The sequence below is a fragment of the Nomascus leucogenys genome, chromosome 14 (genome assembly GCF_006542625.1).
Source record: "Nomascus leucogenys isolate Asia chromosome 14, Asia_NLE_v1, whole genome shotgun sequence".
NCBI classification, from domain to species: domain Eukaryota; kingdom Metazoa; phylum Chordata; class Mammalia; order Primates; family Hylobatidae; genus Nomascus; species Nomascus leucogenys.
The window spans coordinates 301917-326269 of record NC_044394.1 but is presented as its reverse complement, the minus strand read 5'-3'; the positions used below and the strand labels follow the sequence as shown (position 1 = coordinate 326269).

The 24353-nt window shown below is 57.4% G+C and overlaps 1 protein-coding gene across 19 annotated transcripts in view; it reads right to left on the bottom strand.

The window, feature by feature from the left end:
- CACNA1G (calcium voltage-gated channel subunit alpha1 G) overlaps nucleotides 1-24353 on the bottom strand; it is a 65267-nt gene that overhangs the window by 11486 nt on the left and 29428 nt on the right. For 5 of the 19 annotated variants that reach the window (XM_030827448.1, XM_030827446.1, XM_030827454.1 and 2 more), the window contains exons 11-27: nucleotides 23507-23692; nucleotides 23274-23388; nucleotides 23035-23190; nucleotides 20115-20183; nucleotides 18529-18613; nucleotides 18252-18445; nucleotides 16025-16456; nucleotides 15049-15149; nucleotides 14700-14823; nucleotides 13013-13081; nucleotides 12682-12866; nucleotides 11604-11730; nucleotides 9853-9978; nucleotides 8887-8976; nucleotides 7852-8044; nucleotides 5956-6009; nucleotides 399-550 (exon numbers count right to left, since the gene is read on the bottom strand). In XM_030827448.1, coding sequence (XP_030683308.1) covers nucleotides 399-550; nucleotides 5956-6009; nucleotides 7852-8044; nucleotides 8887-8976; nucleotides 9853-9978; nucleotides 11604-11730; nucleotides 12682-12866; nucleotides 13013-13081; nucleotides 14700-14823; nucleotides 15049-15149; nucleotides 16025-16456; nucleotides 18252-18445; nucleotides 18529-18613; nucleotides 20115-20183; nucleotides 23035-23190; nucleotides 23274-23388; nucleotides 23507-23692 — 2458 coding nt within the window. Of the gene's footprint in view, nucleotides 1-398; nucleotides 551-5955; nucleotides 6010-7830; nucleotides 8045-8886; nucleotides 8977-9852; nucleotides 9979-11603; nucleotides 11731-12681; nucleotides 12867-13012; nucleotides 13082-14699; nucleotides 14824-15048; nucleotides 15150-16024; nucleotides 16457-18251; nucleotides 18446-18528; nucleotides 18614-20114; nucleotides 20184-23034; nucleotides 23191-23273; nucleotides 23389-23506; nucleotides 23693-24353 lie in introns of all 19 variants that reach the window. The other 14 variants (XM_030827449.1, XM_030827458.1, XM_030827463.1 and 11 more) reach the window with 5 other exon arrangements.

Sequence of the window (24353 nt, the reverse complement as noted above, 5' to 3'; positions counted from 1 at the left end):
AGGCTGACTGGAGAAGTGGCAAGGTCACAGGTGAGCTTTGGAGCTGGACGTTCACTAGAATCTCAACTCCAGAAGGGCAGGCATCCATCTGCCTTTTTACCCTCAAAGATCCAGAGCACAGCTCATAGTAGACACTCAACATTTGCTGTGTGAAGAAACCAGGTCCTCCACTCCCTTTCTGTGTGACCTTGGCCACATCAACTAACATCTCTGAGCCTCGGTGTCCTCATCTATAAAACAAAGATGATACCCACCTCCAAGGGGCACAAGAGGAACCCATGTAGTGTGCCTAGCACTTGCTTGGCACAGAGGTGCCCTGGCTCAGGCTGTGTTAACTTTGCCCAGAGGTTCCGCAGCTGGAGGTGGGGAGGCCAGATGGCTGGTCCACTCGCTCCTACCTGGGGCTGCTGGTAGTGCTCCATGGCCATGGTGACCACGTTCAGCCCGATGACACCTGTGATGAAGAGATCCAGGTAGTGGCTGGTGCACAAGTGGTGGACGAGGAGCCGGAAGCGGGAGTAGTCGGAGTAGTAAGGTTTGCACTGGGCTTCTGATGGGGCAGGGGGAAGAGTGGAGCAAGCGTCAGGACCCTGCCCCCCGCACCCCTCCACCCCCAGTCCCTCCCAGCCACCAGCCTCTAACGCCAGAACTGAAACATTCCATAATCATCACCATCCTCGCCCTCCCCACGCTGCCCCTTGGTGGGGGCAGCCGTCTGGGCATGTCCCCCTCCAAGCATCTGTTGTACTGGCCGCAGTTGAGGGCAGGATGGATCAGGACATGCAGAGCCCCCCACCTACATTAGACGCCAGGTGAGCCCCCTCCCCTAGGCAGCCTCCAAAATCCACCAGCCCCTCATAACACCCTCAACTCAGTGTTCCACAGCAAGGCCAGATCGATACGATGAAAAACAACTGGTTTCCTCAGGCTCAGAGGACGCTCCATCAACAGGGAGGCAAAGGCTTTTGCTCCTTCACCAAGCTCAGCCCCTCCGGGGAGCAGAGGAGATTACACAGAGCTGGGATTTGGAGATAAAACTGGAGGTTGGAAACTGGACATCTTCTTGGCTGGCTGCACTGACCCACCCAGAGGGCCTCCAGAGGGCAGGGCCTGGGCCTCCTGCACCCTCATGTCAGTGAGGGCGAGAGGGGAGGCCTTGGGGCTCTGCTCCATCCCAGACTCAAGCTGGGAGGGTCCCACCTGTTGGACTCACCCAGTTTCTAATGAGGCACTGCCCAGCCTGCTCCTGGGTGTTTGGGCAGCCTTAGACTGCAGGCCGGGCTGGAAGCACTGTCTGAGATCTGTCAGAGGCATAATATTTCTCTCGTAATTAGTGAACCACTTAGTTATGAAAATCACGGAGCCAGAAGGTTGGGCTGCCAAGGAGGCAGGATAAATCTGGGGGCAGGAGATTTCAGGGGGGCCCTCTTCCAGGTGCTGAGGAAGGGCCAGGCCAAGTTGGGGCACATGTTCTCGGGAGGAGGTTGACAGATTGGTCTCCCACGAAGCCACAAAGAAGGAAGAGGCTTTTCACGGGGAGGTGTGTGGCAGCCTCAGGTCCCAGACAGCCCTTCCCCATCTCAGGAGGTCTAGGGGGAAGCCAGCCAGTGAGGGCTGCCGCCTCTGAGGCCTGAGCCAGGGGTAGCTGGCTTAGGGGCAGCAGGAAGCTTTGGGCCCAGGCCAGCTCAGATGTAACTGTCCTTTCCCATGCATAGGACCATTGAACAGAGAGGTAAACTGAGGCAAGGAGCGGCCTGGGGTGGGCCCCCACCCGAGGCTGAAGGAAGAAGAGCACCCACGTATTGCACATCCAGCCTCGTGGGCTGCCATGCTCTGGGCCCACCTGGCCACTCTCCAGCATCGGCCTTGAGGTGTGGATGACCACGGAGCAGACAGTGCCCGGCACTCTGCTGCGCCTTAGGCGTGCATGAGGCCATCTTCCTGTTTTCAGAGATCGGCCAGCCAACTGTGGCTCTGTTTGTTCGAGAACAGAGCCCCAAGAGTGTGGGGCTAGAGAGCCTAGGGCAAGGGAGGACAGGAGGCTACGGGTCATCCACACCGCGATGGTGGAGGGTGGGCCGGGTGGGCCGGGCCTCTTCCTTCCTTCCTTGAGTACCACAAGAACCAGAGGGCGCTAGTCGCCCTGCATTGCCCGAGCAGCCGGAACGTTTTCTCTGCATTAATCTCCATAAATGCCGAGAGCACCCGATCCCATTATGCTAAAATATGAATGGAGAATTAACTAAAATGTTTGAATACAATTAGGTTAGAAAAAGCGGCTCCTTGTTAGCCCCATTATTAGCTGAGACAATGTAGAGGAGAGGCTGGGAGAGTTGCCCCCTCTCCCCGTCACCCCAGCCTGACTCTGTAGGCAGTTCCAGGCCAAATGGAGCAGCTGCTCCCACCAACTCTGGCCTTGCGCTAGGAGTCTGTGGGGTAGGTGGGCTTCAATTCAGCCGGGACCCTCTCCCAAGAGGCCCAGAAGGAAGGCGGGGCAGGAGGACTGAGGCAGGGCATCTGCTTATAGACAGGTCCTGGCCCCTGAGGTCCGTACAAACGCCCCTCCACCCTGGCCCCTACCCCAGACGGCAGGTGCTGAGGCTGCCAGAAATCCCCCATTAGAGCGCAGGTCCGAAGAGTACCAGGCCAATCTGATCAGCATCTCCTTGGGCAACCCCTTTGTTTTTCAGAGGGAGAGGATGAAGCCAGGCAAAAAGTGAGTCATTCAGCTAGCTACGAGGCATGACCGAGCTGGACCCGAACTTCCAGCCTGAGTCCCTCGCCAGTTGCCAGGTGGGTACAGACACAAGGCTTTGAGGCTTTGGCCCAGAGGACACCCCTGGATGGTCTGCCCAAAGGCCTCCACAGTTGGGGCCTAGCGATGCCACCCCCCTTTGCTGCTCTCTGGACCTCGGCTCTGCAGGCAAGCACCCGGGTGTGGGGAAGAAATAGAAAGCCCGTGGGAGGAGCCTTGGGCAAGCCTGCTGCTTTGAGAGCTCCAACCGTACCCCAGGAGGAGCCTGGACCTGTGGTCACTGATGCATTGGTAGCTGTGGCACCACCTCCCTGCCTCCCACCAGGATGAGCTGCCTTAGGTGGAGAAAATACCAGAGTCAGACAGTGGGGGGAAGGGCATATCTAGGGCGGCCCAGGCCCCCAGTTAGGGGCAGGGAGGGAGGAGGGGTGCAGGAGGAGGGCTGCAAGGCAACAGGCACAGTGAGTTAGTAGGAGTCATGGGGAGCCCAAGGCATGGCCAGGGCGGAGGGTTTGCAAAGGGGAGTGGCAATGAGTAGGCGGAAGACGGGGTCACTCCCAAGGACGCAGGCCCCCCACGGCAGAGGCCACACCTTCAGCTGCCGTGGCCAGGCCTGATCACTGGGTCCCGGCCTGGTGGAAGGAAAGAGGGTGAGTGAGTGGAGGTCGATGCCGCAGGTGGCCAAGGAGAGTGGAGCTGGTGTTGGAGGCTTAGCCATCCCCTGGGGCAGCCTGATGACCCAGCAGCCCCGGTCCCTCCCTCTATCTGGGAAGCCGGAGTGGACCCAGGCATCTGGTCAGGCCCATTCCCCTGATAATCAGGCTCTGCTCTTCTGCCTTTCCCTAGGGTCTGGCTCTCCCCCTCCTGCTGGGAGCAGCACCAGGACAGGAGTGCTAGCAGGGAGGTGTGGTGCACGTGTTTGATTCCCAGCAGCCCTGGACTGCATTTGACTCTGTCCCCATCCCCCTGGTGGGTAGATCAGTGCATTTGCACCGCTGTAGGAGAACCTCTGGGGTAAGGCCCAGCAATCTGTGTTTATGCTTTCCAGGTGATTCGTATGCACATGGAAGTTTGAAAAGCTCTGGCATAGGCCACGCAAAACTCCAGGTCCTAGGAAGTGGGATATGGGATGATCTGAGCCCTTGTTCAGGGTCTCTGAGTCCTCATCAACAGCCACTGGTGTACAGGCCTGCGTGTGCCACCCCAGGATACAGTGGGGTCCATCCACTTCAGGAACACAGCAGAAGATACCCAGAATGGGAGTGCAGTGCAAGGGTCACGAGAGTGTTTAGCAGTGAGTGGGCGAGTCGCGTCTTAGGGGCCATGAGAGTCTGCATATGTTGATTTCTGGGATAACACCCAAGGTGGAAAAGTCTCTGTGGGCCAGCCCCGTGCTAGGATGTTTTGGGGTGAGTGTGAAAGTGTGCACACTTCAGTCTACAAACCAGGTGGGCCCGTAAGGGAAAAGCTGAAGGCCACTTCTTCCCTCCCTCCCCTCATCCCCTAACAAGTCAGGAATTTGCAAGACAGCCTGATGCAGAGATGTGGGGACCCTGGCAATCCAGACACAAACCAGCCAGAGACTCCTGAGCCCCAGAGAGGCAGTCTCTCAATGCCAAACACCACTGCTTAGCATCACGGGGCCATAGCACGGAGGGCCTCAGGGATGACCTACTCAATGGAGGTTCAGGGGTTCTCTCTTGGGTGGGCCCCTGAGGCCCCACAGATCATGACGCCCAACATCCCCAGGGCAGCATCTGCCTGATTCTAGCTTCCAGGGGAGTGGGGAAAGCGGAGCCAGTGGTTCCCAGACTGAAGTTCCAAGCCTGCAGCAGCCATGGGGGTCCTTATGTTCTCACTCTCTTTTTTCTTTTTTTTTTTTGAAATGGAGTCTCGCTCTGTCACCCAGGCTGGAGTGCAGTGGCGCGATCTTGGCTCACTGTAACCTCCGCCTCCCGGGTTGAAGCGATTCTCCTGCCTCAGCCTCCCGAGTAGCTGGGACTAGAAGCGCGTACCACCACGCCCGGCTAATTTTTGTATTTTTAGTAGAGACGGGGTTTCACCATGTTAGCCAGGCTGGTCTCAAACTCCTGACCTCATGATCCACCCGCCTCAGCCTCCCAAAGTGCTAGGATTACAGGTGTGAGCTACCGTGCCCAGCCCTTATGTTCTTTCCAATACTTCAAAAAGCTTGAAAGAAACCCTATACTTTGCCTGTGTTAAGGCCCCACAGACTAATTTAATGATGAAATGGTCTTTCTTTGCCGTCATTTAGTGCGTAAGCTTCTGCAACTCAGAAGCTGTGATTAGCGATTAGATGCGCCTCTGATTAGTAAAAATGATGAAAGAAAGTCATTATTGAAGTGCTCTTAACTTCACAGACAGCCTTCTAAAGTGTGAAGTCTGTTGGAGGAGATGATAACTGGGGGCCTTGGGGATGAACAGCTTGGGAACCACCAGCTGGAGACATAGTATTATGAGGCCCCACAGCCCTGCCGCAGACTCCATGAGCCTCCACATCTCCATCTGGGGGCCAGTGGGGGAGAGGGGAGCAGGGGACCGAGGGACCATGGAGGGTGGGCTGGACCAGGAAGGTCTTCCCAGAAACATGGCTCTTGCAAATAAGGACCCAAGTCACTCCCAAATCTTTGGCTTTTTTTGGAAGAAGCTCATGGCCAACTCAGGCCTTTGATTCCCAATTCCTGCTGTTTGTAGCGATGACGCAGCCACCGTGATCACTTGACTATTAATGAGTCTGTTCAATTATTCATCGTTACATTTTTAAAACAAATCCTTCCCCTCTCTGCTCCTCTCATCCTGCTGCCTTGGATCAAAGTCTCCCCTCAGACAAAAGGAGACAGGAGAGATTTGCAGCTCTAATAATCGACCGGTGAGCTACAAGGAGGAGGCACAGGAGGGAAGAGGTAGCAGGAGGTGGGGAGCTTGGCTGGCCAAGGAAGCCCTTGCTGGGAAGGTGGGCTCTCCAAAGGGCGTCAGCAGAGAGGCCTCAGGCCCTCGCCTCCCGTCCAGTTTGGCGCAGGCCTGCGGGATGCTGCAGAGCCCAGCGCTTCAGCCCCTGCCCTCTTGGGGGCCCCAGGGACCCTCGCCCCTTCACCCCAAGAGGATAGAATCAATGAGCCACGGGGAGGGAGTGAAGAGCATGTCCCCACGCGCATGAGCCCACACCCCAGACGCAGTACCTGACGCAGCGCTGGCTGAGCTGCCGGAAGCAATTACATCGTCCAGCATTAGATCTAAAAGAACGAAACACGACATTGGTCACTGGCCGGACCAGGTGCGCTGGGCAGGGCCCCTCAGGGGCGGCTTCCCCTCAGCTCCCACCTCACTCTGCCTATGGGTGGGGTGCGCTGAGCATGGGTGGCTGGCTCTGAATGCCCAGCCCGAAGCTGGGGGCACAGGGCACTTGAGGAAGACAAGCAACGTGGCTAGCTGGTCAGGGTCACGGGGCAGGGAGGCACCGGGAGGGGCAGGCAGCCGGTCATCGGAACAGATGTCCGCTTCTCCTGCATTGTGGCCTCAGCTGCACCTGAGACAGCTACAGACCCCAGAAGGGGAGCCAGCTGGGCAGCCGGGGCCACAAGTGCCGCCTGCCAAAAGAATTCCATCTGCCCGACTGTGAAGAGGGGGTGGGGAGGATGGAACAGGAGTGGGACGGTGGCCACGGGGGACAGTGCACTTGCTCAGCTGCAGACATCCACAGGGAAGCCTAGCCTGGACCCCTACCCGGAGCTGAGCAGAAGGCCTTGGGGGTGCTGATAGTGAGGGTGGGGGACATGGAGAACGGCACCTCCCATTGCTGCCCAGAGGCCAGTGTCTCCCCCACATCCTGGAGCAGCTCCCGCTCTTCACAGGGAACACAGCCCCCCTCCCACCTCCACCCTCGTCTGCAACTCCCACACTCTCCCTCTCCTCAGAGTGCCACTCCCAGGCTGCAGGAGATAGAGCTGAGGGCAGAGGGGAGGCAGGGGCACGGCAACCCCTCACTCATTTGGTGGTACTCACATGTGAACACACCAAAGGAAAACTCAGGCCACCGCACCCATCTTATCGGCGGAAGGAAGACGATTTGTGAAAAGGTGAAGAGAGCATGGGAAACCCTCACCCCAAACAGAGAGAGACACACAGACAGACACACAAAGGCTTAGAGAAACCCACACACAAAGACACTTAGGGAGACGTGGGCCGTGACTGAGAGAGAGAGGTGGGGAGATTACACTGTACCAGGCAGATGGGAGCCCTGGAGCCCAGGAGAGAGGGAGACAGGTGCAGACGCACCTGTGGATGCCCCAGAAACAAAGGGGCCTGGGCGCCTGCTGTGTGCCTCACATCCTTCCTGGCCTCTGTCTTCTCACTTAGTCTCGGCCCACCCGTGGCATAAGGGCTTGAGGACGGATGGATGGGGGCTTCACTCACCCAATGCCAAGAGATGCTGGGGAGCACAGGTGAGGAGGTGAGGGGCTGCAGGGCCCCAGGTTATTCCAGAACTTCCCCAAGCCAAGGGGAGTTTTCTTTTTTTGTTTTCGTTTTTGCTTTTTTTTTTTTTTTAGTTTAGCAGAAATATATACATATGATGGTAGAAAGTTTTGTTAGAGATAGGGAGGGAGGGGTGTCTGGGTTCTCTTTCACACTGTTGTCCATTACTGAGTTCTGCTGAGGCTTTGCTCGGCAGCTGCAGACACTAGGTGGGTGCAGGGTTGAGAGGCTTGCTGCCCACCCTGGGCCTCTGGATGCTGGCATGGGGCAGTGGAGCAGCCAATGAGGCTCCTCTGAGAGTCAAGCTCGGGGAGGCTGGGTGTCAACCTCCATTTGGCATCATCTGGGGAGGATGATGCCAAGGTCCTGGGAGCCCCCAGGGTGGGGACAGCTCCCCCTACCCATGGGGCTGAAGTGGTCTGCTTCATGCTCGCTCTAGAGGCAGACATGCTCTTGGGGGGAAGGAGGTGAGGAGGGGGGTGGGAGCCTCTTCTCCCTGCCCCCGGCCCCAGCGCCTAGCCCCCTGCAGTCGCAAGGCCAAGGTCAAGCACGACCCAGAGAGAGGTGGAAAGACTACCGACCAGCCATCTGCTTCTCCTTACTCCTTCTCTTTTTCTCCAGTCTTCGTAGGCGCTTCTCCTCCCGCCGCCGGGCCTCCTCTTCCTCCTGGTGCTGCCGACACTTGTGGAAGTTCTCCACCACCACACCCACAAACATGTTCAGGACAAAGAAGGCCACAATGAGCAGGAACGAGATGAAGTACAGCAGCATCCAGGGGTTGTGGTTCATGATGGGCTGGCGGGGAGCAGGAAGGACAGGCGGAGGCATCAGCCCCAGGGCAAGCTGTCTTAGGAGCTGCCCACAGCCTGGGTTCCTGCAAACCCAAATAGCTACAGCCACCTGACAGGCGATGGAAATGAATGGTGTGGGTTTGATGTGAAGCAGTAGGGAGGGGCAGGGACTGTGGTAAAGGGGAGAGTAGATTCTCCATCCAAAACTGCCTCTTTGTTCTGGCTGACTCCTGCCCTGAGGGAATGCAAGCCCAGTGTTCCCAGATCTTCAGACTTTTCCTGAGTAGACACAAATCTGAATTTCTGTCTAAAACTCACCATTTTTTTTCCTTTTTTTAAGAGAGACAGAGTCTTGTTCTATTGCTTAGGCTGGAGTGCAGTGGTGCGATCACAGCTTATTGCAGCCTCGAACTCCTGGGCTCAAGAGATCCTCCCACCTCAGCTGGGACTCCAGATGATACCACCACGCCTGGCTAATTGTTTTTATTTTTTGTAGAGCTGGGGGTCTGGCTATGATGCCCAGGCTGGTCTCCAACTCCTGGCCTCAAGTGATCCTCTTGCCTATAGGCCTCCCAATGCACTGGCATTACAGGGGTGAGCCACTGCACACAGCCCAAATTCACCAGTTTAAAAATATTCATCACTAATTCAAAAAATGTTAAACATGTTGTGGACCAATAAAACATGCCCAGATTTGGCCCACAGGCTACCAGCAACAGCCTCTGCTGTAAAATGTGATGCTTCTTTCATGGCATTTTGCCACCCTGCCTTGCTCATTCTGTCCTGGAATCAGCCCATGCTGAGTGACCTGAGCCCACAGATGGACCCTGCCCACCTCAGCCCTACCTGCTGGTCCACGCCCACAGCATCCAGCCCATCGTACATGATGTCCACCCAACCATCCTTGGAGGCCAAAACGAACAGGGACATCAGGGCCTGATGGGGAAGAGGAGAAGGAGACATTTGAAGTCTAGGATGTGTGGCTGAATCACCTGCCACCTGCCCCCAAAGTGCCTCCTGCATCAGCTCCAAGTACCCCAGCCCTTGAGGGGTCAAGCAGGAGTCACACTCCAGGCTCCAGGAGAGCCCTCCCTCTCAGGGTTCCATAGCTGAGCTGCAGCTGGAGGGGCCCTGAGAGATGGTCACACCCTCTGCCCTCCACCAGGTAGGACAAGGGACACGAAAACCCTGGAAATCCAGAAACCAAAACCAAGGGGGGTCTGGGAATCAAAACTGAGCGAGCAACTTCATTTTCTACATTTCTGTTTCTGCAAATATGGAGTGAGGAAAGGAATTATCTTGACAATACACCCGTCCCTTCCACCATGTTAAAGAAATATACACATCATCTCACTGCATCCTTACTGTGACCTCCCAGGAGATTCTATTATGACTCCATTCACCCATTAATGAAAGTCAGGCCCTGGTAAGTCAGCTGCTCCAGGTCATTGAGCTGACAATGGTGGGGTCAGGATTTGCACAGGATTCACATCCAGGGCTGCCTGCCCCCACTGCCACATGTGCTTCCTGCTCCGCCATGTAGCTCTGTGGCCCCGGGCAAGCCCCTTACCCTCTCTGAGCCTCTGTTTCTTCATCTTTAAGGACGGCTAGAGACCCCATGGGCCCACTTTTTGGGGCACTGCGGGATGGACTGGGCTTTGCGACATGCTGGTGGTTAGACAGCAGAGGGTGTGAAGGGCTGATCTCTTCGTGGAGCCCACCTCCACTGGAGTCAGCAGGTATCATTAAGCATGGCCCTGTGCCCCCTCCAGCCTCCTTCACCACAGCCCCACCTCTGAGCCTGGGGCTCACCTGGCCGAGGTTGTCAAAGTTGTACTTGTGCCGGACCCACCGGTAACTGGCCTCGGCACAGTCCGATTTATTGGTGATGTTCCTGGTATCCTCGCCCTGGCACACGAAAAACTTCCCTTTGAAGAGCTGGATACACATTCCCAGAGACAGAGAAAAGTGAGCTGTGACCACAGGAAGCTCAGGACTCCTGAGCCCCACCCCCACACCAGCCTGGGCACATTTTGGGTGAGTGTGGGGTGCTCTGCGCTGGGGCCAGTCAAGTCAGGGAAACACTGACAAGAGTCTCCCCTGCCGACACCCCCTTCCTTTCCAAGAGTGGGGAGGAAAGGTAATTGGGGCGGGCAGTGGGAAAGGGTGGAGGCGGGTAACAGTCATTCATCTTCCACCAATGGTTAGGCCAGGCGTGTGCCAAGTGGGAGTCCCCAGCATCATCTGGGAACATGCTAGAAACACACCTTCTCAGGCCCAGCCCAGATCTATTGAATCATACACTCTGAGGTGGGGGAGCAGCGATCTTTTAACAAGCTGTTCCGGTGATTCTGATGCAAACTCAAGTTTGAGAACCAGTGAGCTAGGCATTTAATTCTCACAGCAACTCTGGGTGGGGGAGTGGGTATCTTCAACCCCACTTTACAGATAAGAACAACTGCGGCTCAGAGAAGTTAATCCACTCACTAAAGTCCCATAGCCAGCAGGTAGCAGAAAGGGGGCTCGAACCCAGGTCTGTCTGATTAGAAAGCTCACCCTCATTCCAGTATAAACCAGGCTATGTATGACTACTGGTGAAAAAGGGAAGGCAGGACCAGGGGGCCTGAGCAAACTGCTCGAAACAGACCTAAATCCACTAGAAGGACTGGGCTCAACAATGAATGCTTCACTCTACTGACCCAAGGAAGCTGGGAAGTGAGGAAGGGGAAGGGCACTGGGTGGGAGTGGGGAGGGTGTACAGACAGGCACCACACAGCTTTGGTAAATGCACCCCAGCCTGGTCCCTAGGGCTAGAGAATTTCTAGGAAGTCAGGGAACAACCCCCAACCCAGGGCAGAGTGGGCATCCCAGGAAGCCAAGGGAAGGAGGGGGCAGGGAGGGGAGGGTGTAGCCACCCAGGGGCTCCCACACTGCCTGAACAGCCAGCTGTCTACCCTGCAGCTGAAACAGCTGGAGCCAAGGGCCCTGGAAGACTATGATGGAGGGGCTCCCAGGCCCCCTGAGGCGTCTACTGAATCCTGCAGGCAGCTCTGGCTCTTTCTCTTCCGAAGCCAAGTCTCCTCCCTGGGCCCAAGGCCAAATTTCCCCAGCAGCCCCCACTTCCTGCCTCGTCTGGGGTCTGCACCCGCCTGCCTGCCAGCATGCTGCTAACCTGGCCCAGCTGTCTGGGCCCTGGATCCCCAGACCTGGCCTGCAGCCCACTGTGCTCGAGCCGGGAAGGAAGGGAGGGGATCCCGGAGTAGACCGCGGGCCAGCGTCTGTGCTCAGGGAGTGCGTGCAGAGGGCAGGAACAGCAGCCTGCGGCTCCCATGGCCTGAAGCCTCTCTGCAGCCCCAGTCCTCCTTGGGGCCTTCCTCTAGGCTCCCACTTTTCTTCGAAATGCCCAGGAGGTAAAAGGGCCTGGAGCCTGGAGGGAAACGTCCCTGCTTATTCCTTTCTGGAATGAAGGCAGCAGCAGCAGCTTGAGCCATAGGACCCAGGGGCCAAGGTGAAGGGCCCTCCTCAGGCTTTCACCCACAGCTGGCACCCAGAACCCCACACACCTGCACCCCCAAGATGCCGAAAATGATGAAGAAGGCACAGCAGATGACTACAATGTTGCCGATGGGTTTCAGTGAGGACATCAGCGTCTCCACCACCAGCTTCAGCCCTTGCGCCCGGCTGATCACCCTGGGGAGGGGAGGGAGGGAGGTGATAGGGCTTCCCCCAGCCCAGACCCTCCCTTGTCCCTTGACCCTGCTCCCCACCCCCAACCTTGACCACTGGTCCCTTCCTGGCCTCTGGTGGCAGAACACAGTCCTCTGTTCACGGGACCCCGGCCATCAGGACCCCTACTGGAATCTCTCAAAACAAGTGGCAGAGATCCCCATGCCCCACGTCTCCACCTCCATCCCAGGATGTCAAATGTATGACCTGTTTGGGCTGGGAGTGGGGACGATTCAACTCATGTGAGGCATTCCCTAGGGATGCAGTGGATTGTGGGTTGGAAGCACCAGGAGATAAACTTGTAGGGGAGCAGGCAGAGAGGGGAAGGGGCAGAGGGAGATGGACTGTCAGAGTCAGGGAAGCTCGCCGTTAGTCCACATCATCCCCATTAAAAAAAAAAAAATCTGAGTTGGGGGTGGTGATTGGCTGATTGGAAAGGGATTCCTGAGAGGGTGGATCCCTGGCCAGGAGAAATGTCACCAGGGGGTGGTCCCTGGCAGGCGCCTGAAGATGGGGAAAGCCAGCAAGAGGAGTCTGTCACCTCACGGGGAGGGGCTGAGTGTCACCCCTAGAGGCCACACAAGGGAGAGCTGCAGCTGAAGACTGAGAGTCCTGCCCGTGGCCCCTTGTGCTGTGCGCTGCACAGGGCTGCAGTCACCTTACATCACATGGTGCAGCAGCCCTGAGGAATATGTCATGTTGAAGAGGAGGAAAGCAGGTGTGCACATGGAGGGAAATTACTGTGGCCATAATCTGAGTGTTGTCTGGGGCGGGGACAGGATCACCTGTGGGGGTCACAGACAGGAGGCTGGCCTGTGCGGGCTTTTGTTTCGTGGCAGGGAGTGCTGGTGGTGGGAGATGTCCCTGTGGAGGGGCCACCTGTTGGAGGTGTTCCGGTGCTGGGGAGGGAGTCACCTGAGCGGGCGCAGGGTCCGCAGCAGCCGCAGCACCCTCAGCATGCCCAGGATCTTGGTGCCGCTGTCAGAGACCATGGACACCAGAATGTCGATGACGGAGATGAGCACCAACAGCCCGTCCAGCACGTTCCAGCTGCTCCGCAGGTATGCCTGCTCCCCGAAGCACCAGCCCAGCGCCACCACCTGGGGACCACCGCCGTGTCATTGGCCACCCTCCCTGCTGGCCTCAGCCCTGCCTTGCGCTGCAGCCAACGCTCCCACCCTCAGCCCAAGCCGTCTCCACCCCCACCAGGAATCAGAGGGCCCAAACCAACACCAGCCCCCATCACCTTCACTGTCATTTCAGCCAGAAAGACTGCGGTGAAGATGTAATTGGAGAGGGTCAGGAAGATGCGCTCCTGCAAGAGAGGGAGGCAGGGGTTGCCCGCCAGGAAGCCCCCACCCTTGGACCAGGTCCACTCTGCATACACAGGTCAAAACCTGCTTCTAACATCTGACTCAGAAAACGACCCCCACCCTCCACAACAATGTAGATCACGCCCCTCTCATACACGCACAGAGCCAGTGCCAGGCCCCCTAACTCCCCTGCAGCTCTGTGGACAGTCACACCCCTGTTTGTGACCAGAGCTCCCCACCCCCACAGCCACTTAGCCCGAGGGGGAGAGGATCTGCACCACAGTGCTGTGATCTGCGTCCCATGTCCTAAGCCCTATTCCCAGGTTCCTTTTAAAAACTGGGGCAGGATCTCACTTGATCTCTGACCCCTGCCTCCCATCCCACCCTCTTCACTTGCTTTCCTGCTGTGCGCCCCAGAAATGGAGCAGCAGTGGAAACTGGGGTCCTGACACAGACTCTGCACCCCCAAGCACAGGCTGGGGCAGGGCAGGGAGGAAGGCCATCTAGTTCCCTGGCATCTGTGGACTGAGTCCCTGCCTGGGTGGCCAGGAGACGGGCGCAGATCTCTAGAGAGGTGGCAGGCAGGGTGTGAGCACAGAGAGGAGGGAAGGAGAGGAGCAGGTACAGTGACAGAGCTGGAGATGGAGAAGCTGAGTGGGAAGATGGTGAGAGAGACGAGGAGACAGTGACATGGTGACAGAGAGCTCTACAGCAGGGCCTCAGGCGGGAGGCAGCCAAGGCTGGAGTGCAGCCAGCGCCCCTGCCTTACCCTGTGACTCCGGGTGTGAGGTCCCCAGTGTGGGTGCTCTCTCACCCGTCTAGTCCTGGGCTGCTCCCTCCATTCCTCAGGCTCCCTCCACCCCGACCCTAATAGAAAACAGAAGCCCCAGCAGCGCTGAAATCTAAACAATGGTGTGGGAGATGGCAAGGAGGGATGAGAGGCAAACCCTAGCCACCTCTGAGCAAGTGGTGCAGGATGCCTGGAGGGGAAACACAACCACCCCCCGCCCATCCTTCTGGAACCAGAATTGCTGCCAACAGCGAAGGGCTACAATGCCAGGCTGGGAAGAGACAGCTCCCAGGGCCAGCTGGGCCCACCCTGAAGGGGTTCAACCCTGGGGTGGTATGTCCAGGGCCTCTGGCTCTCCTTCTGAGAAGGACTGACAGGTTCGCAGCCAAGCAGAAGTGACCCATGTCCCCACTAAGGCCCCTGAAAATCTACTTGTTTTTGACCTGGAAGGACCACCAGGAGCAAAGAACGGCTTCCACGGCCACTCTGCATGCCCCCGAGGCCCCCATCTGCACACAGCCCCTGCACCGCCCCAGCACTCCCCGACTCACACGTGTGCCCCACAAGCCCCTGGCTCATGAGAAATAGCCTGGAGTGAGACGAAGCACCCAGCTGGGCTGGTGTATCATAGAAGGGAAACCGAGGCAGGAGAGGACACAGGGGGCATCCTGGGGACCAGGATCTGGTGAGAGACTTAAAGGAGAGTCCTGGCCCCCTCGCTCCCTGCTGTGTGACTTGCAGGTCAGCAACTGTGGCCTCCTCGCCTCCCTCACTGGTCCTGAGTGCAAACCCCAGGAGAGGCCTTGCCCCGAGCGGGGTTGCTGACTCACAGCGCTGTGGGGGTCAATTTTGGGGCGCTCCATGGCGATGGTGATGCAATTAAGGAAGATGATGACAAGGACCACGTGGTCGAACATCTTGTGGGTGATGATCCGGTGACAAAGGAGGCGGAATCTGCCCAGGCATGGAGGCAACGGCTGAGAGGGGGAGGCAGGGCAGGTGGCAACGAAAGGCACCGCCCGCAGCCCCTACCCCTCCAGAGCCCTACCAGCTGAGGCCACCCCGCTCACACCCCCAGGCAGGGTGCCACTTCTCAAGTCCCTGATAGCATCGCCAGGGGTAATTTCCCGTGAGAAGAAGAGGTCGGGACACAGGTCAGACCCCTGCCCTGTCACTTACCTGGACTGAGGAGGGAAGATGTAGGCTGACCAGGAGTCTCGCTCGAGGCAGCAGGCAGGGAGTCGGGCTCGGATCCACGCGCGGACCCGTTCCCCTTTGCTCTGCAGAACAAACACTGGAGGATGAGCAGGACCAGGCCTCCAGGTTCCCCAGCTCCCGGCTCCTCAGCAGAGTCAGGACCCTCACGCCTCTCCCACCTGGGGCCCAAGCTCTGCCCTGCCTCTCTTCCTTTATTCCTAAAGCCACCTCCTCATCTCCCTGTCAACCTTACCAGGCCCCCTCCCCATCCCTGAGGACCCCTTGCCTCTCCATCTCCTCCCTCTCCTCCCCTGCATCCCCAACCCCGCTCTCTCCTCTCCCCACCCCTGCCTCCGGCCCAGCCCCTGCCTCCGGCCCAGCCCCCTGCCTACCCTCCCTGCTGGGCTGGGAAGCAGCATCAGTTATCAGACACTGGTCCCACACAGCTGTCTGTTCAGAGACACACCTGAGCTGAGGAGACACTGGCCCTGCTCTTCACGTGCTAACCCTGAGGTCACTGCACCCCATCCCCAGGGGGAATGGTGGTGGTGAGGGGCTGGGGCAGGGGCACATGGGTATGGATAGAGTGGGAAGTCAAGGCTTGTGATGAGGTTGAGATGAGAAAGGGGGATGCGGGACATCAGTTTGGAGAGATGAGCGATGGGTCTTTCTGAGTCACAGGGGGAGGGCCATGAAAGATTCATACACATCTGCCCAAAATCATTCATATCCACCAAGGGTGGCAGAGCTGCAGCCCCAGGCATAGGCATGACAAGGATCTGGGGCTTGGCAAGGCAGGCAGAGGGAGAAAAGGGATTGTTTGGAGCTCGGTTTCCAGGTGCCTCTTGATATCCCGTGGGCTTGGAATGGTAACTCCCTTATACCCTGCCGGGCCAGGCACAGCTCCCCCTCTTTCAAGGTCAGGGGTGAGGGGTCACTGTGCCCACAGGCGCCTCACCAGGTTGCCCTCGTCATCAGCGTCATCCCCATCCAGTGGGGGGTCGTCAGGCCGCAGGGCCCGGGCCAGGCGCCCTGAAGCCGACTTGCCATTGCAGTCCTGGTGCTCAGAAGCAGAGCCTCGGCCACTGGCAGTGCGATGCAACCCTGGCACCTGCAGTGTGTCTGGCAGGTCAAAGGAACTCTTGGCCTCCCGCTCCAGGGACCCCCTGTGGTGACGGTCACTGCCCGCAGGGCTGGCCCGCTCCTCTTCTGAGCTCTCCTCCTCATCCTGGCTCTCCTGGCCTTCTCCCGACAACAGGGACCGCCGCTCCCCACTTGGGCTTCTCCGCTTCAGGCTGGGGGCACGGCCCAGGCTGTTCCGGCTGGAGCGCCTGCTGGTCCAGCTGCTCGCAGCGCTCCAGGGGCTGTGCGGGGAGCTGCGGGCGCTGGGCTGTGGGTGAGCAGGAGAGGAGTGATCTCAGGCAGGACCCAGCAGCCCTGGCCTCTCACGTGCACCCGGTCTCCCGGGAGCCTCACTGGCATCACATCAAGTGTAGGGGTGTGAGCAGGAGCTCTGCACTCTGATGCCCGGGTTCAGATCCCGGCTCTCCCCAACCAGCTGTGTGACCTGGGGCAAGTTATTAAGCCTCTCTGTACATCTGTTTCCTCATCTGTAAAATAGATGCAGCAATAGAGCTCATTCCTCATTTAGTTGGTGAGAGAAGTGTTATCATCAGCTGAGTGGCAGTATGTATAATGGGGTGAAGAAACACAACTCAACAGCAAAAAAATCAACCCAATCTAAAAAATGAGCAAAGGGCCTGAATAGACATTCCTCAAAAGGACACACAGGGCCGGGCACAGTGGCTCACACCTGTAATCCCAGCACATTGGGAGGCCGAGGCAGGCAGATCACCTGAGGCCAGGAGTTCGAGACCAGCCTGGCCAATGTGGTGAAACCCCATCTCTACTAAAAATACAAAAAATTAGCCGGGCATGGTGGCACATGCCTATAATCCCAGCTAATCAGGAGGCTGAGGCAGAAGAATCACTTGAACCTGGGAGGCAGAGGTTGCATGCAGTGAGCTGAGATCGCGGCACTGCACTCCAGCCTGGGCGACAGAGTGGAAAGGAAAAGAAAGAAAGAAAATATGGCATACATGCACTGTGGAATACTATTCAGCCTTAAAAAAGAAGACTGTCATTTGTGACAATATGGATGAACAGGAGGATATTACACTAAGTGAAATACACAAGGCACAGAAAGACAAATAAATACCATATGATCTCACTTATATGTGAAATCCAAAAAAATTGAACTCATAGTAGAGAGTAGAATGGTGATTAGCAGAGGCTGGGGTTGGGAGGGGTAAGGATGGGACCAATGGGGAAGGCTTAGCCAAAGGATACAAAGTTTCAGTTGGACAGGAGGAATCAGTTTTCCAGATTTATCGCACAGCATGATGGCTATAGTCAATAATAATATAATGCATATTTATTTCAAAATTGCTAAGAGAGTAGATTTTTAAATGTTCATGCCACAAAAAAAAAGTATGTGAAGTGATGCATATGCTAATTAGCTTGACGTAATCGTCCCATAGTGTATGCATATATCAAAACATCACATTGTGCCCCATAAATATACACAATTAGTTATTTGTCAATTAAAAGTGAAATTAAAAAAATTAAAAATAAATAAAATCATGAAAGCATGGGCACCAACACTAGCCTCCCAGATTAAAATGCTGGCTCTGCCATTCCCTTCTGCAATCTGAGGCTCAGGCCCCCTCTGTAAAATGGGGATCATTGTGGTACCTACCTCCCAGGGTTGGTGTGAGGATTAAATGCATTTAGAATGCTTCAGAGTAGTGTTTAGAACAGTGTCTGGCACAGAATCAGTACCTAGATGAGGGTCTGCCATTATTATTATTAGGTCTTGAGGAGGTATGGACACCCCACCCCCGTTTTACAGAAGCAGCTCGGAGTGGTGGCGTCTTGCCCGAGGTCACTCAGCTAGGGTACAGAAGAGGTCAGCTTAGGCCCTCTTTTCAGCCCCCAGGCTAGGGCTCCTTCCCTGGCTTGCATTACCGGCGCGGACTCCCCAGGGGCTTGTCCAGGCACACCCAGGCCCCGTCCAGCCCATGGGGCAGGGGCTGTGCCCTTGGACCCTCCTGCCTCCATTCTCTCTTCCTCCTGTTCTCCTTGGAATATCTCCCACCATCAGGGTACCCACATGCACTCCCTACCGGTGACTTCATCTCGTGGGCCGCTCCAGGCTCGGCCGACCCGCTGCTGCTGGTGCGGCGTGACGCAGGGCCCAGCGCCTCGCCCAGGCCCGTGCTGGTGCTCTTGGGCAGCGACATGGGTGTGGCGGCCGTGTGGATGATGAGAGGCGGCAGCAGGCTCTTCCGCAGCTCCGGGTGCTCTCCCAGGGACACTACTGCACAGGGACAGAGGGAGAGATCCCGAGTCCACTCAGGGCTGGCCCAGGGCCAAAGGTCACACCCCAGGATAGGTACTCACGGGCCAAGCACTTCTTCCTGTCCCCATCACCATCCAGGCTGGGTGAGAAGAAATCGGGCTCTGATTCGGACTTGTTGGCATCTCCCTAGGGCAGGGGAGCAGCGGGCCATTAGGGATCGGGCCAGGCTGGGGTGGTTGGGATGGACCAGGCCTCCCTCTCTTCACACACACACACCACATATAGGCCACAGGAACCAGCAACCACGGCACGAGACATGCACGGCGCAGGCCAGACCCCCCAGGCTTGGGGCCCAAGGCTGCCCAGGGCCCCACCACCTCTGCCTCTCCAGCCACACCTCAGAAAAGGCCACGGCTTATGTGAGCCCACAGCACAACCAGCCTGGCTGAACGGTCACCAAGGCTGGCTGGGGAGAGAAGGGGTAGCTAGGTGGCAGGTGGCACAGGCCAGAGGGGGCTGGGGACCTGGGGACCTGAGTGAAGTGGTCACTAGAGCCTCTCTTGCATAAGTTCACTGGAGGCCCTTTGCTTTCTCTCCATGGCTCCCCTCCCCTGAGCCTCAGACTCGAGGACCCTGGAAGGAAATTGAAAGACCCCAGACAGAACAGCTCAGCCCGAGGACGCCACTTCAGTCCCTCGGTGTCTTCCCTTCATCTTCCCCAAGTCCCGGCCCCCTCCCTGGCCCCATTTTTACCTCTCTCCCTGTCTCTGGGACAGTTTTTTCTTTCTTCTTAGCAGGTCAGTAGGTTCCCCAGTAATTACACACTTCTCCTTAAGAAGTTATTAAAAAATACTTGATTGCTACTTTTGATAAGGACATAAATATTGGGTAATTGGCATCTCAGGGGATCATTTTCATTAACTCAGTTTACAGCCCTAACGAGGCCTTTAATTATCAAGTGGGATCTCCAGGGGGCTATTCGGGATATGCAGCACCATGGGGTCCCACAGGAATGCTGGCTTCGCCCTGAATTCTGGTGCTGGGGCAGGGAACAGCAGAGCACAGGCTCATCATGGGGCCAGAGTGGGAGCCAGCCCTGAGAGTGCCAGCTGGACCCAACTGGGTGATGAAGGGGCCAAAGGCTCAGAGGTGATTTAAAATATTGGTACATTTTGGCAAGAGCCACATCCCATCCCCACATCCTCCAAGGACTTGTCCTGAGCTGAGGCAGCTTTCGGGGTCTCCAACAGGGGCCTGGGGCAAGGGGTGAAGGGGTGGGAGATGGGGGAGTGTGGTCTACGGCCAGATCTTGACTCCACTGAAGCCGGACGTCTGGGACTCCTCCGGGACCTCAGCACAGGCACGCACACACGGGGTGCCCCACACACGTGCACACAGAGGATTCTAAGTCCCTTCCTTCTCCGGCCCATCCACGGGTCTGGCAGGGATGGAGATGGTGCCCTTGGTGGGTTGATGGGGCCAGAGGCAAGGAGGTGCCTCCCTTCCGTGTCCTCAAGGGGGAAGGGACTTAAAATCGAAGCAAACCTCACAACACCAATGACCATCACGGCTATGACAGGTTGCACAGCAGCGGAGCGTGAACACGAGCACAGAGACACGGAGGCGGAGTGGAGGGGCACGGGGCATGGGGCACGGGAGGCATGCTGACTCATGATCGCGTACCTACCCCCTGGGAGTCGACAGGCAGCTGAATACAGCTTAACTGTCCACTCGCATCTTCCCGTTTGCTGATTTCCTACAGGGAAAGGGGGAGGCAGGGGAGGGCTGCTGGTCACAGGCGCTCGGGGCCTTCAGATATCGGCAGTGTCGAGAAAGGATGAAGAAAAGGAGGAGCACGAACCCCACAGCAGGGGAACTGAGAGACACGGGGAATGGGGGGCAGATAGGGGACAGAACAGCCTTCCAGAATTCAACTACAGGCCCTCAGGCCAGAATGAATCTGAAGGGTGAGGGCAGAGGCCAAAAAGATGGGGACAAGGGCAGGTCCCCCCATAATCCTAATAACAGCCGCCATTCATTAAGGGTGTGCCCGGCATGGGAAACTGCCTCCTTAACACCAGCTGGCTTCCTTACACGAGAGAAACCCGAGATTTGGAGAAGTTGAGAAAACTGCCCCAAATCATACAGAGTAAGAGGTGGATCTGGGCCTGGAACCCGAGTCTGTGGCTCAGAACACCACCCTCCTCTCACTGGTTCGGAGGCACTGGGCTTGGGGAATGGGTAGGAAGCAGGGAAAGGAATGGACGAAAGTCACCACGGAGCCAAGTCAGGCCTCGTAACGTCTCATGCTCTCAGCTTAAGTCCCTTCAGATCAGAATAGATCCAGCTGCTCTGTTTGAGATGGGATGTGACAAGTAATGCTGAGATGATGGCTCTGATGTTGTTTAGTATCAATTAATGGCCTCACACAGGGCCTGCTGCCTGTTCATTTAATTAAGTGTGTGAATGATAAATACACAGGGATTCAGGGCGCTGCCCCCTGCGAGTCAGGAAATCACCAGCCAAGCAGGCTGTGTCCCTGGACCACCCCCTCCTAGCTCTTGGCAAGGTAGCAAGGCCAGCAGAGGGGCTACCCTTGAAGCCTCCTGCTGGGGAAGCCCACTAAAATGGGGGCAGCCACTTCCTCTGCCAAGGTGGATTGTCTTACTTGTCAAAATAAAAACAAAAATCCCAGGCCATCACAACAGCAAAACCAGACTCCCCTGCCAGACCGTGGGGCCCCCTGAAACCTTACCCAGGAGAGGGCGGGTGCCTTGGAGGTGTCCAGGCCATGGGCATCGAAGGACACTCCCCAGCCCTGCCCACCACATGCAGGACAGGGGAGCAACTGGCCCAGCCCCTCCCATGGGTACTCTGGGGCCACAGTCACTGCCCACTCCCATGGAGAGGGGATGTTCTTAAAGTCCTTTCTCCATCCCACCCCAGGCCTGAAGCATCACAGCCCAAGTCACCGCATCCTGAGTGAGACCCTCCCTGCAAAGGTCCTGATACTGTGAAGGTTGGGGAGGGTGTGGCTGCCTAGGCCTTGTTGAGCCCTCACACCGGGGCAGTCCCAGGCCCCCAGCAGGGCCAGAGTGACCAGGCCGCCCCAGGGCCAGGCTGCTCTCATTCCCACACTCTGGCTTTGCTGTTGCCTAGCAACCAGTCCGCTCAGCTGCACTCAAGTTAACAAGGTGTTTGCTGAAAGAGCTGAGTGCTGGGGAGGGGCCATCTGTGCTGGGCACCTCCAGACTGCCTTGGTGGCTGAGTGGCAGAGGAGGGGAGGGGAATAGGCTCGCGGTGTTTTCCGTTTCCCTCCACAGAGTTGCACGGGAATTTTTCTGAGGGAACCATGGCTGGCAGGAGCTGCCTTTGGAAGGGGCCAGGGGGCCCGGTCCTCACTCAGCTCCTCCTCTTATAGGCCCTGAGCAGCAGCAGAGTGAATCTACCGGCTCTTGTGGGAGCACTGTGGTGCCCCTTAATTCTTTAGGCCTCAGGGAACCCCCAAATTAGTGTCCCATTCCAGGGAGCATACCGGCGTCCCTCCCTCCCTGCAAGAGGCACAGCCATCACCAAAGCCTCCCCCACCAGCTGCCCTGGCTGCCCCACAGCAGGGAGGAAATGCGCTAATGGATAACTACAGACTGAAAAGGGTAGCGGGGAGAAAGACCAATGTGGGACAGATACGCTGCACCCCACCAACCCAGCCGGCCCACAGGGAAAAGCCCTCCCTTGCAAGACTGGGAAAGAGTCGGAAAATAGATTTTTGTTTTTCCACCGTGTGCCGGGTATTTATAGACCAGGCCGCAGCGGGAGTTTCCATCCGGGTCATCCAGAGAGAACTGGACTGAGAGCTTCTCCAGACCCAACCTGGAGCATTTCTAGGTTGGGTCAAACTGCCCTGTTTGAAGCCCCAGCAAGCTGGGGTGGGTCTGGGGGCTCGGGTGGGAAGAGAGGCAGAGCTGAGGGAGAGGAGGGGGTGCAGCCCTCTGGGCAGAGGCTGCTCGCTGACATGGTAAGGGCAGGATCAATGTAAATCAATATTAATTGATGACGCTGCCTGTGACGAAGGTGATAGAGCCTGGGCTGGAAATAGGACGCTCATCTCTGCCATGCCCGTAGCTAATTGGGCTCATTTCTCACCCTGAGCAGCTCAGCCCTGCCCTGGTCTTAGTGGCATCTTCATCTGCTCAGTCAGAGCTCAGATGACTTGCACACAAGCCTCCTGCACCCCTCGGCTCAGCGGGTTCCTCTCTGGGTGTTCCATAGAGCACTGTGCTCAGGAGTCCAGCTGCACCACAGGCAGACACTTATCTGGTCTGCCTCTGTGGGGAAGGGGTCTAGCCAACTCTGAAGGGGATGTCTACTCGGTAGCTAAGCTTTGGTGGAGGCGCCTCACACAACCACCCTGTGTCCCATGTGATGAGGGGCTGCATGAGGTCCGGAGCCTCCTGCCCCTGGTCCACCTCGGCTTAGTCTAAGAGGCTTTTCCTGTGGGACTTCCCAGGCCCGCAAAGTTGGCAACAGAGGGAGGAGGCTCAAGACAGGCAGCCGATTGGAAGTGGGACTGCTGTGGGCAGGGTGAGGTGGGCAGGGCAGTGAGTTACCTCCGCCTGGAAGCCCTCCACCAGAATGGCGACCAGCAAATTGAAGAGCACGTAGTTGCCGAAGGTCATGAGGGCGATGAAGTAAAGGGCCGCCCAGGACGACGTGGAGGCCATACCATTGTAGAGGACTTTGTTCCAGTCCTCCTGGGTCAGGATCTGCGGGCAGAGGACAGGAATCAGGGCCTATACTAGGGGCACCTGACGGCCCCTGTCCATGCCCTGCCCTGTTACCCTCGCACCTGAAAGACGGTGACGATGGCCCAGAGCAAGGAGTCAAAATTCTTCCGGTCTGGCAGGGTGTCCCCATCCCTCTCAGAGGCAAACTTGCAGCCGAAGAGATGCATACCCAGGATGCTGTGGGCACAAGGGGGCCACAAGCTAGGGATCAGAGCCCAGCGCTCCTCACCCCTCAGGCCCTTCTGCCCCCAGCCTGGCTGGTCTCTCAGCCGGCAAGGTGCCACGCCGCCCTCACCTGAAGATGAAGATGAAGAGCATGAGCAGCATGCAGAAGGTGGCCACGTTGTCCATGGTCTTCATGAGCACCACCAGCTGTCGCTGCAGCGCCGGCAGGAAGCGCACCAGCTTCAGCACGCGCATCAGGCGGAAGGTCCGTAGCACCGACAGGCCGCCCCCCTGCTGGCCCACGATCTCCCACACGCTGCAAAGGGGGCAGGCAGCCTGAGCTCCCTGCACCTTCACCCTCTCCCCCTACTCCCTCAGAGAGGACTTAGTAGCACCCAAGGGCCTGGCTGGGCTGGCACATTGAGAGAAAATGGGGCAGAGGTGGGCCCCCAGACCTCAAAGCAGGAGCCTCCAAGATAGTGAGGATTTGGGTGACAGCCCCGGCCCCCTCGGCCCTCTCCTCCCTGCCAGAGATCACATCCTGGCAGCAGACAACCCCCTCCCTAAATCTGGCCAATGCAACTGCATCAAGTTATGGAATATTTGCTTTGTTCTCTTCTAATGAAATCTAAAGCCAATTCCAAAAGCAATAAAGTGGTTCTCCCGGCCCCAGGCCTTGGGGGGATGGAGCACTTTCCCAAGGTCTTGGAAACCCTAAAGCAAGTTACTGGTGTCTGAGATGATTTCCAAGCACTTTTCGAGCCGGGCAGCTGGCTGGGCCTCATACCTCTTCCAACTCCTCTCTAAAGCCCATCTCCAACCCTTGCCCATCCCAGGCCTGGGTGGGGTCAAGGACAAGAGGTAGAAGTGGGGAGAGCAGACTAAAGAGGGGCCTGGGCAATGAAGAGGTGAGCCCAAGGTCCACAGGAGCAAGGTGGGGCCGAGAGAGAGACGGAGGGGGCATGGGGACACAGAGA